An 18,282-nucleotide genomic window follows, 5' to 3' on the forward strand; every position below is an offset into this window, starting at 1 on the left:
TGAAACTACATGGCTGGAAGGCCCCCGCATGTTTAATCTGGATTCTTAGCTTTGCTTATGCGTGGAAACTAAGAACCGTCAGCACATCTACAGCATCAATTTAGATTGGTCATCTTTTGTTAAATCTACGTGTCTCTGAGGAAACCGGGATTAGTACTGTACTTAATCAGCAAATAAAAAATACTTACAGAGTGGTATGACGATGAGGGGAGGCAGAGAGGGGTTTCCCAAGCTTCCATGTGCATCTGCTAGGTGTATCAGGACGGATCCACTCCCTTTCCTTTTCATTACCCTTGCAGTTCTCATTGTCCACCCCACCAGGGAGAAAATATTTGCCAGGTGCATGAGGGCATGAGTTCATATCTGGTTTCTGGGAAGGAAGTGTAGGCATTCCATCCTTGGGAGAGGGGGAAGGAAAAGAAAAAAAGGAAAAAAGGTGGCAGGGAGAGACAATGTGCTTTGCATGCCCCTCTAACAGGATCAGACCATCTTTTGACACTCAAGTTCTGCACTGCATCAGCCATTCGTGTCACTGCTCCCCGGTAAAACAGCTAAAAACCATGTTACTAATAAAGAGCCCTTATTCTCTTATGGAGAATAAGGGACAGAGACATGTTGGTGAAGGGATAAATAGATATGTGTGTCTATTTCCAGTCTAGAGTTTCAGCACACAGTTTTTCTGAGGGAAGATGAACACCAACTACCTTGGTGGCAATTTTCAGGAAAGCAGTATTGCCCATAAGCTAAAAGCTGCAATCGCGACAAGTAGCTTTTAACACCCAAGAACAGGTTCTGCCACTGACTACAAGAGACCCAGGTATTACAAGAGAAAGCATAGCCTCTCTCTTTTAAATGAATCCCATCCTCAAATGTCCCAGTCTTGTTTTTCCCTTTATATGAAAAAGGTCACAACACATGGATGTTTTAACAGTCAGTTGATGTTTCCGTAGCACTGTGAAGATGGGAAAGCAGTTCAACATAATTTTGATTTGCTAAATCCTTATCACCAAGGTAAGAACCTTGCATTGCAATGCTGAGTGCAAAGACTCAATACAGTGCCCTACACAAAGATAATTTAAAACATACTGAAGCATGTGCTTATTATAACTAGCCTCCATAAATATAAAGAATACAGGGCTAGTCTTATGGGAGACACCCACACACCCCCAAAAAACTTCTCTCTGAAATGAAACCTCCCCATTCCAAGCAGAACAACAGAGTAAGACTACTTGCTGGCTAATTAGGAAATGGTACCAAAAGACTCTGCATTACTACTTGTGGTCATGATGGAGAATTCTTCCAGAAAGGCCACTGGTTTCAATAGCACCTACCTCTACAGCATTTCAGAAAAAAAAAAAAAAAAAATAGAAATCCCCCCAAAAGCAGATAGGGCTCTCCCAAATTCTCGTGACAGAAAGAAGGAAATTGGTCCCCAAAGACCAATGAGTACCTTAGACACAGAAACAGGCCCTTCTAATATCAATTTCTCCATGCTCTTTGGTGAAGGTGACAGCACAGTAGACTGGACTTTCTTCAGGAGACCAGGTACTATGGGTCACGAGACTGGGACAGCCTTCAAAGCTGCAGATTGTGCAAGTTAGGAAAAAAAACAAAAACAAAACTATCAGGAAACAGTCTCTTGTAGGGGCAAAACACAAATCCCATGATCACAGGTAAAAAAAGAAGCTGCAAAACAAAGTGAAGATGACTTGTATAAACAGGATTAAAACCAAAAATAATAACACGGCAGAGATATTGTGCAAGATCAATGGAAGGTCTCCTGAATCTGTTCTTCCCTCCACAACTCAGATCCAATAAAGCAAGCAGAAAACATCTCTATTGTGCTGTCTGTAAATCTGTAAGCTTGAAAGCCACACAAAGTAGTATGAAATACTCAGTTTTTCACAGGATATATACTTCTAGAGACACTGAGATGAAAGGGCTTCATGGTGCCATCACCAAAAGACCCTGCACACAACTTGGAAAAAGGCTTTATACAGGAACATTTGCAGAAGCCTCTTGACCCTTGAGGAGACAAAAATCTCAAGTTCCAGCCCAAACTGAATTAGTGTTGCATACACAACTATAGTGATGCTTGATATGCAGCAAACACTTCAACCACAAGGAAGCAACGAAGCCGTCTAGGAGACTTTTTGTTTCAGAAATTAATGAGTATAAAACTGAAACCATAGTTCTTTTCTCCTACTCCAGCCAGTTGTTCATAGAGCCTGCCTGCTTCCTTCCCACTTGAGACAAAAGTCTGGGTTGGTTGGGTTTCCCCCCCCCCCCAGTATTTGTTTTTCTCATCACCGTTTTGTAGCAAGATTCAGCTCATTCCACTACTGAGTTGTGCTAGGCCCAGAAAGGGTCCCTGGCCTCATCCTCCTCCTTCTGACAAATGCACACAGAACAGATACAGCTTAGTTCAGGCAGAATTAATGGTCTGGTGACACACTGGAAGAAAATCTGAATCACAGGATCAGTGAACTTTAACATTTGATCCTGCAGGTTAACATGCACCACAAACCACTACTGCCTTGCACACAGCAAGCAATTCTTTTCTTGCATGCTGTTTCAAAGAAAACGCCTAATGCATTTAAACTGCCTTCCTTTAGGAAAAAAAGCCTCTGAAAGCACCAGCCGTCCAGACTAAGGCTTAAAATAATTCTCCTTCTGGATATAAAGACTTCCATGCCACCAAAATGATATGACTCTACTTTATTTAGGTTAATACATGCAAAAGAGCCAAGATGGACTACATCCCATCCTAGACTAATGACCAGGACTAGACTGAGAGACAGCAGTCCAAGAAAGATAACATTCCATAAACATATACAATCTAACACCAACTAGTTTTTGTTACTAGAAATTAGCATACTTCCAGTTCCAGAGTGAAACCCAGCCTTTATTTTTATTTCTGGAAGGTGCCATTCAGAGTATCAGCACTTTTTAAAAAAACAAAAACTGAAGAAGTTTCAAGGTTTCCCATAAGCCACATCCACATGCTCCTTCAGACAGCTGGCAGGCAATACTGGACATAGACACCAACTGCCTCTGCTCACAGGTAACTGACAATATTTACAATGTCCATCTAATACGAGTACCTTGCTGCCAAAAGATTAAACCATTTCAGCATGCAGGAAGAAAGCAGCAAGGGGCTATAGACAGGAAACAGGTTTTGTTCATCTGCTAGGCTCTCATAAAACAGGAGTGCAAAAGCTTTAAATCATCAATTCTCAGTGTTCTTCAAGAAGGTGCTAAAATTGAGGAGAAAGGGAGAAAAATTTTTGGCAATAAGTTTCAGAGGTTAAAAAAAATAAGTACTTGTTCTTTGTATTAACAGCAGGAAAGAAATTAATGTGGCTCTCTGAAAGCTGCTTTTTGGAAGATTCCCTCTAAATTGGGCAAGACAATCTCACTTCCTCCACTGTAAGGCAAAAGAAATCTACCAATGCACTTACAGCAACACCCATCACCTCTTGAACTAGAAACAGCAGAAACTGAGGAAAAGCTGTACTTATTGCCTTCAATTAAGCTGCGAGGTTCTCATGTGTTTAGAATGGCAATACTCTGCTGTTTGATCAAGTCTTCGATAACAGGGCTAGAACTCTGAACAAAAACAAGGAGAGAGAAAGAAAAAAAGCTAAATCACAAGCACTGCCAACAAAAATCCTGTTGCCAAATACTAACCTTAAGCAACATCTCTCATTGGAAGGAACACAAGCTCCAGTTCAATAAGTCCCTTCAAATCATTTTATTAGGCATTATTTTACATAACCCCATACCCACCCAGCCTAAAGTAAATAGATATGCATATATACAGTCAATTTCTAATCATGCTAGTAGTAGAGAATCAGTCCCAGCTATGGTCAACCTAATATCTTAGCGTTTTGAAGAAGGACAAAATCCTAGGATGGACTTGGTTGTCCTCCAATGGCAATTCTTACTACACACTCAACAGAGACATAAAAGCAGCTGTGATGTCTTACAGTTATACCTAAGAAACAGGTCAAGGGCCTACAAGTGACTTGTCACGTTCAGAACCAACAGAAACACCTCAGATCTACAAGCTCCTTCAGTGATACCGATTATCTTCCTGACACACCACCCAGAACATCCAACCAATGCTTACAGCCCTAGATCATGCATCTTCAGCAAAATAGGGGGCAGAGGTGGTCAGTTTAGGACACCCCCATGATCCCACCTACAAGCCCAAATCAGGCCTCAGGAAGCTGGTGCATCTTTCTACTGGCAAGATCTCTGGGGAACAAAGGAAAGGGGGCGAGCAGAAAATGACCAAAACAGAGGATGACAGCAACTTCTTTGCCAACCTGACCCCATTCTCAAGTCTTTCTTCTAGGAATGCAGGCTAGGGAGACAGGACAGGAGAATGGCAACTCTGCTTCTCTAACTGCAACTGAACACTGCTCTGAAGAGTCTGAGGGAGATAAGTAATAGGAAGAGTTGCCCATCTTCAAGAAAGGAATTCTGGTAGCTTGAATGTATGTTTGCTGTAAAAGGAAACGCTCCCGTAACTAGCTGGGGTTGTGGGTAGAGTCTAACTAGAAAAGCCTAACTTCTGTCATACTTGCAGAGCACGAGGCAGAAAATTCAGAAACAATTTACAAGTCACTTAAACCTAAGACACAAAGGGGACTGGGACACAGACAGAGGTATGAGATCCAGAAAGCCTCACAGGCAAGGCTCACATCTCTAGATCAACCTCCACAGGGAACCCAAGACCTAAACTATTTCTCAACTCCTACAGAACAGGATTGAAGGCCAGTGAGTGAAATTAATCCCCAGACAGCCTGAGCTGAACTCACTCCATAGATATGTTAGAAGCTACAGTTTCTAAGGCCGTTTACAGTATGTGTCAGCACTCATGTAGATATTTAAAGAGTATCATGCATGCAAGAATCTAATTAACTTGAGTCTTGTCTGAAGCAGAAATGAAGCTAAAAGGCAGGTGTGAGGTGGATCAGAGAGAGATGCCCCAAGGGCTGACTACTCAGCAAGAGCCGAGATACAGGATACCATTATGCTGCAGCCCGAGAATGGAAAATTTTGATGTTAATCAGGTACTCTACTCTGTGAACAAGTAAACTACCACAAACCAGCTGTCCTGCTCACTCCGAGTATACACAGGGTCTTAGAGAGCTTTAGGATCTTTACAGGTTACCAGATGCAGCAGTACCCATCCAGTCTTTGGAAGCTGTTTGGAAACACCACGGCTGTAAGTGATTCAGGAGACAGACAGCCATCTGGGTTTGGGGTAGGTGTGTGTCCCCTTGCTACTTCTTCAATAGCAGACAGCCACCACTCCTGTATCAGGAGACATCAAATGACCTGAAGTAACTGGAATACGAGTTAACAATACTGTGGCTCTAGCAAGAGATCCTTTAAGAAACGAAAGTCTTATTTCCATTTTCTTCTGCAGAACAGATGAGCACATGCGCATCCCCTCAATGATCACTTGTTCTTTCAAGGCCAGACTGGCATACTCATAACCTTCCCGATAGGAAATGGGTAGTTTTTTAATGCCCCCATCTTTGTAACATTGCAATGATATTAAAACTTCAACAGCAAAGCAGATCAGCCAGTGAAAACATGAAAGTGTTCAGTCTGCCTTCCACCCACAGAAGGGAAGCTGTGCGTGCAGCCCTACGGCAGCTGTCTTCCGACATCTCCATTTCCTGAGTTCACTCCAGCCCTGTCTGGACTCACCTAGTAAGTCTTCTGACCAAGTGCTGATGTCTTCAAGGAGCTCAACAGCATAAAAGAAAAGACTGGAGAATGCCCTATCTGCATTTTTACCTGCTGCAGTCAGAAGCTTTCATTACCTCTTTCCCTGCTGCTAGTTCCCTCTCCTTAGTGCACAAAGATGGACCAACACTACAGCCTTAACAATGCTCTTGATCTGCCAAACCCACCAAGTACAGGGAGAGCAACATTACAGGTACAGTAAGAGAGGCTCAGAGATTAAGCAAATTGCCCAGCATGACAAAAAGAGGGAGTTAAGAGCTCTGCTCTCAGTTTCTGACCAGGTCTGTAGAACAGGGAGAAGCACAGCTCCCCTTCCCCAGTATCATACAATCATAGAATCATTTAGGTTGGAAAAGACCTTTAAAATGACCCAAGTCCAACTGTTAATGCAGCACTGCCAAGTCCACCACTACACCATGCCCTTAAGTGCCACATCTACATGTCTTTTTAATACCTCCAGGGATGGTGACTCAATCACTTCCTTGGGCAGCCTGTTCTGGTGCTTGACAACCTTATGGTGCCACCCTGAAAGGCATCACATCTTTTGTTTGACCACGGATCTCTTATAAAGGCTGGCAGAGAACCCCTGGTCACCACTGCCTGGGCAGGAAGACAGCTTTTTGGCTGATGCGTGTTTTGTGAGAAAGACCAGCTGCCACCCACTTTCGGGACACCAATAGAGCTTTTGGCAGGCATCCACAGTGCAACCGTGATCATGGTACATCCTGATGTCTACCTAGTTCCTATGGATCTCATATACAGACAGCATGACACCTGCCAATAGCCACAGGCCAGCCCAGCCCAGCCATCCTGGCAGCCTGCTATGCTGCCAGTGCTAGATTAGTGATGTACTTGAACCAGCAAGCAAGCTCCAGGATACACCACCCCCCCCCCCCCCCCCCCCCGTGATTCTGGCTACCAACCACAATTTTTGGAAGTACTGGTCTGGCTTCAGGAAAGCAGGCTGGTTAACTCCCATGCAGAGTATCATAATAGGATGCTAAAGAGCCACCAACTACTATAGAAAAGGATGACTTGTCCAAACAATCCAAGCACTGGGCCTAACCTAGCACCTAAACTGTAATTCATCAGTAGTGATCTCACTACAGCCATTCTCCTGCCAAGAAATAGCAGGTTCTGCACAGGTCTCAGTTTCTTAGAGGAAAGTGTCCTTTCCTCTCAGACATAAAATCCCCAGATTTCACCTATCTCCATACTCAAGTTTTCCTTCTTTTCTGCAGCACAAGTTTAGCAGGACACAGAGCTCTCATGCCTCAAATCAGTAAACAGACTCATTGAAAGGGTAAACAGTCTAAGCAACTTTGCTGGAACAGGGCCCTGCACTCCAGAAACCTCCATGGTCAAAGGCTTCAGGATTAGAGAGATACGCAGACTCCAGACAATCAAACAGGAACAGAAGAAGAACAGCTTGTCTTTCAAGTAGTGTGCCAGCAGCATTGCTAGCACTGAAGTAACTCTGTCAGGTTTTAGTCAAGTTCAGACCCTTCCCAAGAGGGGAAGGGCAACGTATGAAATAAAACATAAGAAAAGAAGCTTCTCAGTACACTGCGTTAGCCATACTTGCCGAAAAACACTAGCAAGAGAGCACGAGAACAACGGATGGCGTGCCAAGAACGGCTACAGAGCCGGTGCCATACCCAGAGAGAAAAACAAAAGGCACAACCTCATCTTGCAAGCCTGTGTAAAAAGCGGAAAGCCCGTCTCCCTTCCTCCGGTTCCCTGCTCAGAGAGGGCTCCTCACTGGCACCCTCCGGCCCGCCCACAGCATCCCCAGCAGCCGGCACACACACACCCCCCACACCCCCGCCCGCCGGCACCAGGGCTGGCTCCCGGCCTCCACCCGCCCAGCACAGCCCGAAGCTGCCCGTCCTCTTCTACCGTCTTAATTACTACGAGAAAATCGAAGCCCGACGGCGCAGCACAAACGTTAGCCCACCAGCCCTCCATCCCTCCCCGCCGGCCAGGGCCACAGCGCGAGAGGCGCCCCTGAGGCAGCCCCCACCCCCCACAACCACCACAACGACCGTTTAACGGCCGACCCCGCTGAGGCGACGCGCGGCGCGTTCCCCCCCCCGCCAGGAGTGTGAAAAGGGCGGGCACGGCTACCCCCGGCCCTCCTCCCCCGCCCCACGGCCGCGGATGATGCAACGGGCGGCAAGAGGCACGCAGCCGCCGGCCCCGCCGCTACGGCGGCCGCCACCTCACCCACGCGAGCCGGGCGCTGCCGACGACACCGGACGCACCGCGCAAGACGGGGGCAGGGAGCGGCGCGGCGGCGGTTAAGAACAGCCCGCGAGCCGCGTGGCCCCGCCCCCGCCCCATCCGCCCTCCCGAGGGGCGGGAGCGGGGGCGCGCGCGGCGATTGGGCGCCACGGGGGCGGTGGCGAGTCAGAGGCTCGGGGGATACCGAAGGGAACGGGGAGAGCGCGGCGGCCGCAGCCGGGGGACGGCCCGGCGGGGCGGGGCGGCCGCGCGGGCCCGGCGCTGCCCGGCCGGTGCTGTGAGGGAAAGCGACGGCCAAGGGCCGGCTTTCTCCACGTGGCCTGCGCGCAGCCCGGGGCGAGGCCTGTGTCGGGGCCGCGGGCCGGAGGGGGCGTGACCAGGCCCCGGCCTTCGGAGGCGACGTTTAGCGGTGCGCCAGCGGGCACCGCCCGGGGGGATGCGACGCACACAGGCGGCTAGTAGTAACGGCCAAGCGCTGCATGTGCGGCTAGCTGCTTGTCTAATTTGGGGGGAAAAAAATAACAAAAAAACCCACCCACCGCATCAGAGAGGGCTGCTGTGAGGCAGTTTCGCGGCTGGGCCTGCAGCCAGGCGCTCCCTGGCACCTGGAACCCCTGGAAAGGCTTCGGGTTGTGCTGTGTCAGGGCAGCCGGCCTCATGGCATGGCGGGCTGCCCTGGCTTGCCCGGATAGACATGGGGGGGGGGTGAGGGAGAGGGCCCAGGCATCTCTCGGTCTGGTGTCAAAGCCTGGCAGTACCCAGCCAGGGGCAGGGAGGGGCTGGTGAATCCCCCAGCTGGGAGCCACAGGCTGGAAATGGTGCTGCAGAAAGCAAGCACAAGCATCTCGCTGGAACTAACTCACACGGGTCATTTCAGTAGAAAAGCTGGGCCACAAGTCAGGAAATGGGTTTATCCCAAAAGGTGCCAAGCCCTAAGCATGACTCTGGAAAACACCTAAACACTTCACCTGTTTGAAGCTCCCAAGCTGCCTACAATTTGGCACTCACCTGTCCGCTGGTGCACTTGCTGGCTCAGAGGCAAGCTGTGTGCTGCTTGTGAGAAGCAGCCATCTCATGGGAGGCTGTGTCCTAGCCAGATTGGCTTTGTCTCCCTAAGTTCTTACGGCACCAGTGCAATGGGTAGTTATTTCGCTTTGATGTAATTATTACTCTTCTGATGGTGTCTGAGAACGTGACAATGAGATATTTGCCTGGGAAGTTTCTCAGTGCCACAATGTCTGCATCTGCACTGTTGTGAACGGAGCTTTATAATGTATAACACAGGGTGCAGGTGAATTTAATCTACTCAGTGCAAATTGTCTCATAATAATTCTTGACAACCACAAGGTGCTCCAGATTATTCAGAAAGTTAAAAAATAAAAGACCAATCCTTTCGTGAAAGTATGAGCTACTGGAAAGGCTTACCTTACCAGAATGAAACAGTCTCAAGAACATAGCTTATGGCTGGAGAAAGTCCAAGCAGCAATTTCTTCTGTATCTTTAAAAAATACCAATAAAGAGAAAAGCAATTCAAGGTAGCTTTATTTTAGAACATGATTCACCCTGAAGTGTTCCATGTGTTTTAGGTTTTAGGTAATCCAAGGAGTGGAGACAATGGTATGTCTCCATCTGTACATAGAGATACTATGTCGTATAGCTATTTAGAGGGTATTGCATACTGTATAAAAATAAAATATAAGGAACAGGATGTTTTAATCAAGTCGTAAAAAATACAGGAGAGACTTTACAACTGGATGTGACTGGTCTGAAGCTGAATGACTAGTCTTAGTTCCAAAGCCAAGGGTCTCTCTAGTACAAAAATGGACCATGACTAGAATGTGGAGTGAAATGTATGAAAAAACACAGGAAAAACAAACCAAGAGAAGAGCCAGGTATTTTATATTTGCCTTAAATAAATAGACACTGAGGCAGCTGTTTCATTACATATGCTAAAAATCCATAAAAATTACAGGGAAAAATTCATGTTGATGACAAATTACATTGCTTTTTCCCTGCCCCTTTCTGGACCAATGTAGATATAAACCTACTTTGAATCCCACATTGATATTCTCATTTTCCTAAGGAAAGATTTACTAGAAAATCCTGCTGTTAAACATGACAATAATTTACTTTAAATCACAGCTTGCCTCACTAATTATGTCTGAAATATGCATATAAAGTGAGGTTTGCACAAGTAACCATTAACCCCACTGGAAAAACATCAATTGGAAGAGCAGGTGGGATCAGATTCTAGCTTGCCTTTCGTGCAGCTAAATTACAGAATGGCATAAGAGGAATGCAGTGTGAAAATGGTGATGTTAATTACAGCTGGCTTTTGAAATGGGTATCAGAAAAACTGTAAGATACCAGGGCACACGTGAGGCCCAGCCGCAAAGCACAGTGAAACAAAAATACATGAATATTTGGAACAGGGTGCAAGTGTTTGAAAACTGCAGTCGTACCCAGAGAGGATAGATAAGGAGGCATAACCATACCTTTTGTGCCTTCCAGAAGGGACTGAGGGAAGAGGCACTGAGTCAGCTGTTCTGTCTGCAGAAGTGCCAGCCTTGCAGCAACCACTGCAACTTCAGGCAGATGGGTGTCAAGATATGAAATCGGCAGCACAGATGGATTTGCCAGATCCTGTAAAATGTAAAACAGATACCTCTGAGGAGACTTGTACGACCAAGTAGCAGCACTAGGCGTGTTGGAAACTATCCGAACATAATGTGTGAGGCTAATGAGAGGGATTGCACCACAGCTCTGCACTCGAAATTCAGTCTCCTTCACCATGGCAGCAGACAGGTGAAGGTAAACTGGCAACACTTGCATGAAAATGGCAGTTTTGATGTAAAGAAAAACCCCTGCCTTAAAAGATTTCCACAGCCACACCGACCCACACTGTGCCATTGGCATTAATTATTATTAAAATCGGTCATAGTGACTGGGAATGAATACACAAACCTCTTCTCCACCCCACGATTAGATCCATTATGGCCGAGCCCAGTCAGTGGGACACTGGGGCACTTAGATTGGTCTTCAACCCAGCCTTGTGAATAACTCCCATAAATCAGCACATCACTACCAATTGCATAAGTGGAGCCACTTCATCTATTTCCTGTGATCTGACAAAGTTTAAGATTATTTTTCACCCAAGGAACAAGAGGAGTTGCAGTGAAGGTTGGTATACAATAAAAACTATTTGATCATTGTAGTGGCAATGTGACGCTGAGTGGAATATTAGCACAGAAATAAACAGCATGTTTAAGATCAGCAAGCAGAGAATGTTGTTTCTTGTATCCGTGATGACTAGACATGCTGAAGACTGAAAGGTCGAGGAGTGAGATCCCTTGGACAAGTGCAATCACTGATCAAAGGGAGGGAGAAAAAAAGTAAATGCTGTTGTAGGATCTCTGAAGCAGGAACATCAGGTGGAGGAGGCTTTTTGTGTGCAACTAATGAAGTTGCCCAAAGAACCAATGGTGCTTTGGTGGCAGCCAGAGCCCTTTTGGGAAGGGAGAGCACAAGGCTATGGCACAAGCTCCCAAGGCAGAAAAAGCAGCCCAAGAAGAGCCACTCCATATTTTAATTGCATGGCAGAGACTGCAAACAATTTGGAGGACAGAATCATAGTTCAGAATGATCTTTGACAGACTGGAGAAATAAGGAAGTAAAATAGGAAGCTGGTCAATAAGGACATGCAAAATTTTACAGCCAGGCAGGCGCAGTTCACTGGTCGAGTAGCCACTACCTGGACAGTAGTTGTGTAGAGTGGAAGGTATGACTATAGTGCCGTGCAAACTCAGTGTGAGTCAACAAGGCCCTGCTGTTGTGAAAAAAGCAAACATCGTACAGGGTCATGCAAACAGGAATACAGCCTGCAGGACACATGGCACTCTTGGCACTGGTGCACTTTTTTGAGGTACCACATCCCATCTGGAATGCTGTATTTCAAAAAAGATGTGGCCCACGTGGGACATGGCCTGAGTAATACAAGAAGGTGTAGAGAGAAACATGGCCCAGGAGTAAAGACTGAAAGAAGTGGAGTTTTTTGGAGAAGAGAAAACTGAAAAAAGGCAGAACTCTCTTCATTTAGCTGAAGGGCAGTGAAGAAGGGGATAAACCATTTTTCATGTTCCTTTAGAGAAGGAGAAAGTGGAAAAGGTCAAAGTTACAGCAATGAGGATTTAGGCTAAACATCTACACCACAATATTGCTCAGGCTGGAAGGGACCTTGGGACATCTGCAGCCCAGTCTCCTGCTCAAAGCAGCGTTCACCTAGAGGTCAGCCCAGGTTGCTCAGGCCTTGTCCAGTCAGGTCTCCAGGAAGGCCTCCCAGGAGACAGACTGTGCAGCTAGTCCAGTGCCTGACTATCCTCAAAGGGAAAATGTTTTCCCTAGACCCAGCTGGAACTTCACCTCTTTCAGTTTATGACCTGAGTAAAGATCCTGACTTTTCCTCTTGCTGACCTCCCTGTAGGCACAGGGAGGTGTCTATTAGATTCCCCCAAAGTCACCCCTCTCCCAGGCTAAGCAAGCCCTCCTCACCTGGCTTGTCCTCACAGGGCCACCACTCCAGCCCCTGACTGTCTTGGAGGCCCTCTCCCCCACCCTGAGCTCACTTCCAACTTCCCAATGTCTTTTCCATACTGGGGGCCCAGAACAATAGCCAGTATTGGATGTGATCTAATGGGTGCCAAGTAGAGGAGGATAATCACTTCCCTCAGTGTGTTCATTGTCCCTGCTCATCCCACCAAGGATGCAGTTGGCCCTCTTTGCTCCCAGGATAATCGTGGCCTCATGTCCAACATGCTGCCCACCATGACTCCCAGGGCCTTACCTGCAGAGCTACTCCCCTACCTCGCAGTCCCCAGCCCATGCCCTGCCCAGGGTTGGTCCACCCAAGAAGTAGGACTTTGTCCTTGCTGAATTTCATGATGTTCCTTCTGGCCCATCTCTCCAGCTTGTCCAGGTCATTGTGGATGACTATCTCACCCTCTTGTGTGTCAGGTGCACCACCCCAGTTTAGCATCATCCACAAACTTGAGGAGGACACACTCGTTTTCTCCTCTAAGTCATGGATAAAAATATTAAAACAGGACAGATACCAGCACAGACCCATATGGTACTCCCAGCTGGTCTCCAGGGAGGGTATGAACCGTCTGCCCTCTTAAGCCCAGTGGTCACTGCCCTCTTAAGCCCAGTGATGCAGGCAGTTTTTCTTCCATCTGACAAGCCACCTATGCAGACTGTAATAACCCAGCTTGGATACCAGGGTGGAGTGAGAGACTGTCAGAAATCTTGCTTGAGTCATCTACTAGTACTACAAGGAGGATGTAATCTGCTGCTCCCTCTTCACTACAGAGCTATTCCCTTTGCTGAAGATATTTTTTCCTGTAAGGTGTTACAGCTAACACCACACATGTTTAAGAATCACAGAATTCTCCCAAAGACCATAGGCTTGCCTCCTTGGAGGCAGATCAAGAAGGGCAATTAAATGTCTCTGTTGTGGTCAACATGGTCACATGAAAGGATCAAAAATAATGAGTCAAACCCCTCTGAAATGACAAGACTAGCCCAGGCATTAATGAGACTATTACTTGGTCAGATTTTGGCCTCTCTTAGACTTTGGAATTTCCCTCGCCCATCCCCAGTCCCGCAATGCAACAATTAATGTTGCATGCAATCCCAAAATCAGTAAGGCAATCTGCTCACTTTCCACTTGTGCTTTATCCAGAAATCAGTTCTTTGTGTCCTGCCTCAGAGTTCCTTTATCAAGTCTCTTCCTCCTACTGCTCCAGGACTTGCCTCCACAACACAAGAAGCAGTAGAGGAAGCATCCTTTGTGATCACTAGAGAGGAAAGAAATGATGGAAGATGCAGGACTGTCTTGATCCGTGAAGCTTTCTCTCATCTTTCCCTTGACATGAGCAGTATTAGCTCTCAAGGGAAATGGGTGGGTAGAAAAGGGAGGAGCGGTTGCTCCCGCTGGCTCTTCCCAAAAGCTCTCAGCCCAGGAGGCAGACTGGTGCACAGGCAGCTCCCTCCCTCCCTCTGCCTGGCAGGAATCCCAGACAGCTCCAGGAAGAAAGATCTGAAACACGTCCAATGTTCAGCTGCATAGGTAGCAAGACTTGAAATCAAGCCAGGTGCTGGCAAAAGCACAGCAGGCCCAAGCCTGGTAGACTATAGGCTTCCCTGTGAAAAACAGAGGCAGGAAAACCAGCTTGATCGCTGTCTGCTACCTTTCTCCCAACTTATCTTGCAGCTCACTGAAACCAGAGCAGAAACTATTTCCCACCACCACCCCCCTCCAGACCTAACCAACATGCAATTTTGGAAACCAAGAGCTGGAAGTGGCCTACAGCACACTGATTTCACAGTGCTCAGGAAAAAAAAGTGCTGTACATACCTTTGTCAAAAATGCATGGGTTTGTCCCAAATGGAACACCTGAATCGTATTAATTTTCTCTTCCTAGCGGGAACAACTTGTATAGCTCTGAATATTTTTAAGGTACTGGATCAAATGGGCAACCATACTCACGCAAGCTGCTACAGGGCTCCGGCTCACCCGAGAAGTTGCTGCCCCCTGCCTCACTTGCATCCCACCATTTCATCAGGAGTTACCGCCTTTCTGCTCTGCTGATGTATGAATGCAAGCAACTTGCCTTTGGTCCTGTCAAAACAATCTGTCAGAAAGCAAACACCAACACTGAAATTATGAAAAAGTAGTGAACCTGGTGGCTATCAGAGCACTGCTAAGCAGCAGGCATTTGCATCTCTAACAGATACATGCAAACTGGGAAGGGGAAGGGTGTGCTTATGTTGAAATGAAGCCACTAGCTACTGGAGCTGGTCTGTTGGCAGCAGGTCTGGTTTCTTACATTCCATTATTCAACCCGATTCCACAAATCCAATTTACAGTTGAAACTTTAGATCAATTAAATTAACACTTTTTTTTGGCAGTAACCTCCAGCAGGAGAACAGGAGCCTCCTGAAGTGGTTCTGCCACTGCCGCTGACATACTACAGGGACTGTGGTATAGGTTCTTCTTGCTGAAGGTTATAATTTTATAAGGAATAAAACGTGAAATGCATTAACAGGGGATTAGATGTTTGTGTCTGATAAGCACATCGCTGACAAGAAAGGACTGTCCACAGAGTTCAGGAGACACGCTCCATTTTCCATTCATGTGGATTTAACAAAATGAGTATCGCAAAAAGTAAAATAATTTGGAGACATTTGTGAAAAAAGTTACATTGGCTGATTGGATGAATTCAGAAATACCTGTGCATAGTTTTAGAATGAATCATGGGGTGGTGGGGTTTTTTTAGTTGAAGACTTACTCCACCAGCTCTACATATACAGAAGGCAAGGAATCACTCCCAAAATAGCTCAAGACAAGAGCTAAGAATTTGAAATTCGCAGTCTACATCCTCATTAGTCATTTAGAAAAACAGCATCCAATCTAAAGGAAAGGGATAATTTTTGTCAGATTCTTATAAAAAAAGGCTTTATTTTGAACAAGTTTTCTCCATTTGGTTTTACAGTCTCAACATACATCATATTAATGGACAAGCAGCATTTTCACAGAATAAGAGCCTAATACAAAGAAGAGGAAGCCACTTGGGATTAACAGTTTCAACCAAATTGACTCAGACTTCAGAAAATACTGTATGCTGTCACTTATTTGAGGTAAAGGAATTCCATAAATTAAGATCCACTGTTTAACAGAAGAGTCAACGATGAAATATTTGTGAGAAGTAGGTACCTTGGGGAGGAGGGGAAAAAAACCTCAAACCTTACTCTTAAGACATTGTGAGCAACAGAAGGGGGAGGTAGGATTTTTCACGTGGTTTGTATCAGTCACCCAATACAGTTGACTACCATGTTTAAATGTTCAACCAAGTTTGTACAGTTTAATTTCAAATTTGATGAATTTTACTGCTAGTATACAGTCTTAAAAGGTGGACCTAACTGAAGATATGTCATGAGCTTAGTTTATATGCTGAATGCTGTCACTAAGTAATCATTACACAATCAGGTAACGATCAATGCACGAGTTTTTTTCCTTCAATGATCCAGTAAAATCCATTACTTTCAGTGCCCATTATGACATATTCCAGTTACATGGTTAATTTTTGTGCAGCTGTGCAATCAGACCACAAGATGATGCATGTGGTGGAATTCAAGGGTGCTTTCTTAAGAAAAATTGCACTGGGGGGAGGGGGGAAATCAACATTCTGCTATGTGTTCACACAAAACTATACCTGCAGTTTAAGAGGCTTTAGATAAAACAGATGAAAGCTATTACAGGGACACATTTATACTAGTTTAAAACTGACCTGTTTATGGAACGTATCAGTTTGTGTCATTAATCTGTGTAAAAATGATCTTAAACCTTTTAAAACAGCATCCACATTGTACTAGATCCCTTTTTTAAAAAAATAAACGGGAAGACTAGCCTCACCTTTTTTGATCTAGAGCTTGAAATTAGCTCACTAACAATCCTAAATCTCACTGAAGAGGAAATGGAACTGGATTAATACCCTGTAAACTGCAAGAACTAAATAATCAATGTTAAATTCCTAATGCCTAGCAGAAATACCACAGGTTTCAATTCAGCCATTTATTGCCACGCACTGCTCAATTTCTTCCAGTGAAAAGAAAGCATACTTTGATTTATGTACTTGCAACAAAACCTAAGCAGTGAAGCCATCTTCACATAGAGTGATGCATTTTTTCAAAAAGCTTACTGGCAAAGTTCCACAGTCTGGTTGGCTAAACCATCCAGTGCCATTAAATTGGTGCAAGAATTTAGTTGCAAGAAGCAAAGCAGACTCATTTAGAAAAGCTAATTTTTCAGTGCTGTTTGCCCACTCCAAGTTCCAGTGAGCAAAATGGTTTTACACTTATTTTGGAGGCAGAGAAGCTGGTTTGTTGATCTAGGTATGTAATGCTTCCATATTCTTTTATTTCTTTTTTTTTTTTTTTTTTTTAATAATAGAGATTTAAATAATCACATTTATCATTTAGCAAGTTACCCGACTTGGAACTAAAAAAGCAATAGTGAATTCTCTCCCCCATTGGAAAGCTATATAGTATTATGTAGCTCACATACATGAAGTTGTATCTTGCAGAAATACAACCACTGACCAAAATTTCTTACAGCTACACTTTAAATAAAAGCAGACATGAATGAAGTTAAACTGCAAGTCAGCCATTGTACAAATTGCCTCTCAAGATGTTCTAGCAATGCTTCAATTAGAGCTTTAACTCCTTAAGGGATGCACAACCTACGATACATAGCTATCGTGCAATTAACTCAGACAAAAAAATATAGTTTATGAAGAAACTGCCATCTATCCATGAGCTTTTATTGCACAACAGACTATCAAAAAGCAAGTAAAGGTGGGAAAAAAAATATTTTCCACTAGCATCTGATTAGTTTCCTATGACCTTGAACACTAACAAAATGCTTTTCAATAAATGACAGCTAAGATAACATGGGGTAGAGGGTAGGAAATCAGTCTGTTAAGAAATTTGGTCCTTGTATTTAGGACCTTGCATTTCCTTCAATAGATCCTATGTATCATGTTGCACGGGGCATAAGGTTTCTTTAAAAAACTCACTTGCCTATTATGAATTGCAATAAAAATACTACTTTTTTTCCACACTGCAATAGGCAACTTTCTTTCCAGCCAAAGACAAGGAATTTAGTCAACAATCATAAAAAAAATATTGAACTATCAACTCTGGCACAGCCAGGAGTAGCAATTCAACTACTCCAGAGTGCTTAGAAAAAAGGCTTTAGATTTTACACCAAGAAATTGGATTTATTGTAAATGCCACAGTCACATTGATAGACAGAGCACAGACTTCTGGTAACAAACAAACATACATTTTTGTAACTAAGCGTTTCTACTTGGTAAATAAATGCATTTTGCACAGCCTTCCTTTTAAATGTGCCTAAACTAACCTAAATAAGCAGACAGCATAGCAGAAAAGGGAAACTTATGTGAGTAACTGTTTCTTAAGCAGTATATTATTTTTACTATGTATATAATATTTTATATTATATACACACACATTTTCATCAACAGTTCAAATTATACCCGAATAAAAGAAAAAAACCAAAAACAAAACCAAAACTGGCGCTCCTCCAATACATTTACCAGCTTTCCCTCAGGCATAGTTAATCCAGGTATTTGTCAAGGTAGAGGAATGACAGTTAAAAAGACTCCCCCCACAAGAAACAAGTTACACAAAGAA

General features: G+C 44.8%; 1 protein-coding gene across 10 annotated transcripts in view; it reads right to left on the reverse strand.

Annotated features, from left to right (window-relative positions):
• The window catches only part of LOC130145009 (cystathionine beta-synthase-like protein), a 35,991-nt gene extending 21,285 nt beyond the window's left edge, over window positions 1–14,706 (reverse strand). For 3 of the 10 annotated variants that reach the window (XR_008820344.1, XM_056329373.1, XM_056329372.1), the window contains exons 1-2: window positions 7,993–8,137; window positions 189–397 (exon numbers count right to left, since the gene is read on the reverse strand). Coding sequence is in view for 9 of the 10 variants with exons in the window: in XM_056329373.1 (XP_056185348.1) it covers window positions 189–397; window positions 7,993–8,109 (326 nt within the window). In the remaining variant the exon portion in view is untranslated. Of the gene's footprint in view, window positions 1–188; window positions 398–1,450; window positions 1,582–3,461; window positions 5,508–7,992; window positions 8,138–9,440; window positions 9,509–10,505; window positions 10,654–13,725 lie in introns of those variants that run through there. The other 7 variants (XM_056329375.1, XM_056329377.1, XM_056329374.1 and 4 more) reach the window with 7 other exon arrangements.
• Between the last annotated feature and the right edge of the window lie 3,576 nt (window positions 14,707–18,282).

Source organism: Falco biarmicus, chromosome 2, assembly GCF_023638135.1.
Source record: "Falco biarmicus isolate bFalBia1 chromosome 2, bFalBia1.pri, whole genome shotgun sequence".
Classification (NCBI taxonomy): Eukaryota; Metazoa; Chordata; class Aves; order Falconiformes; family Falconidae; genus Falco; species Falco biarmicus.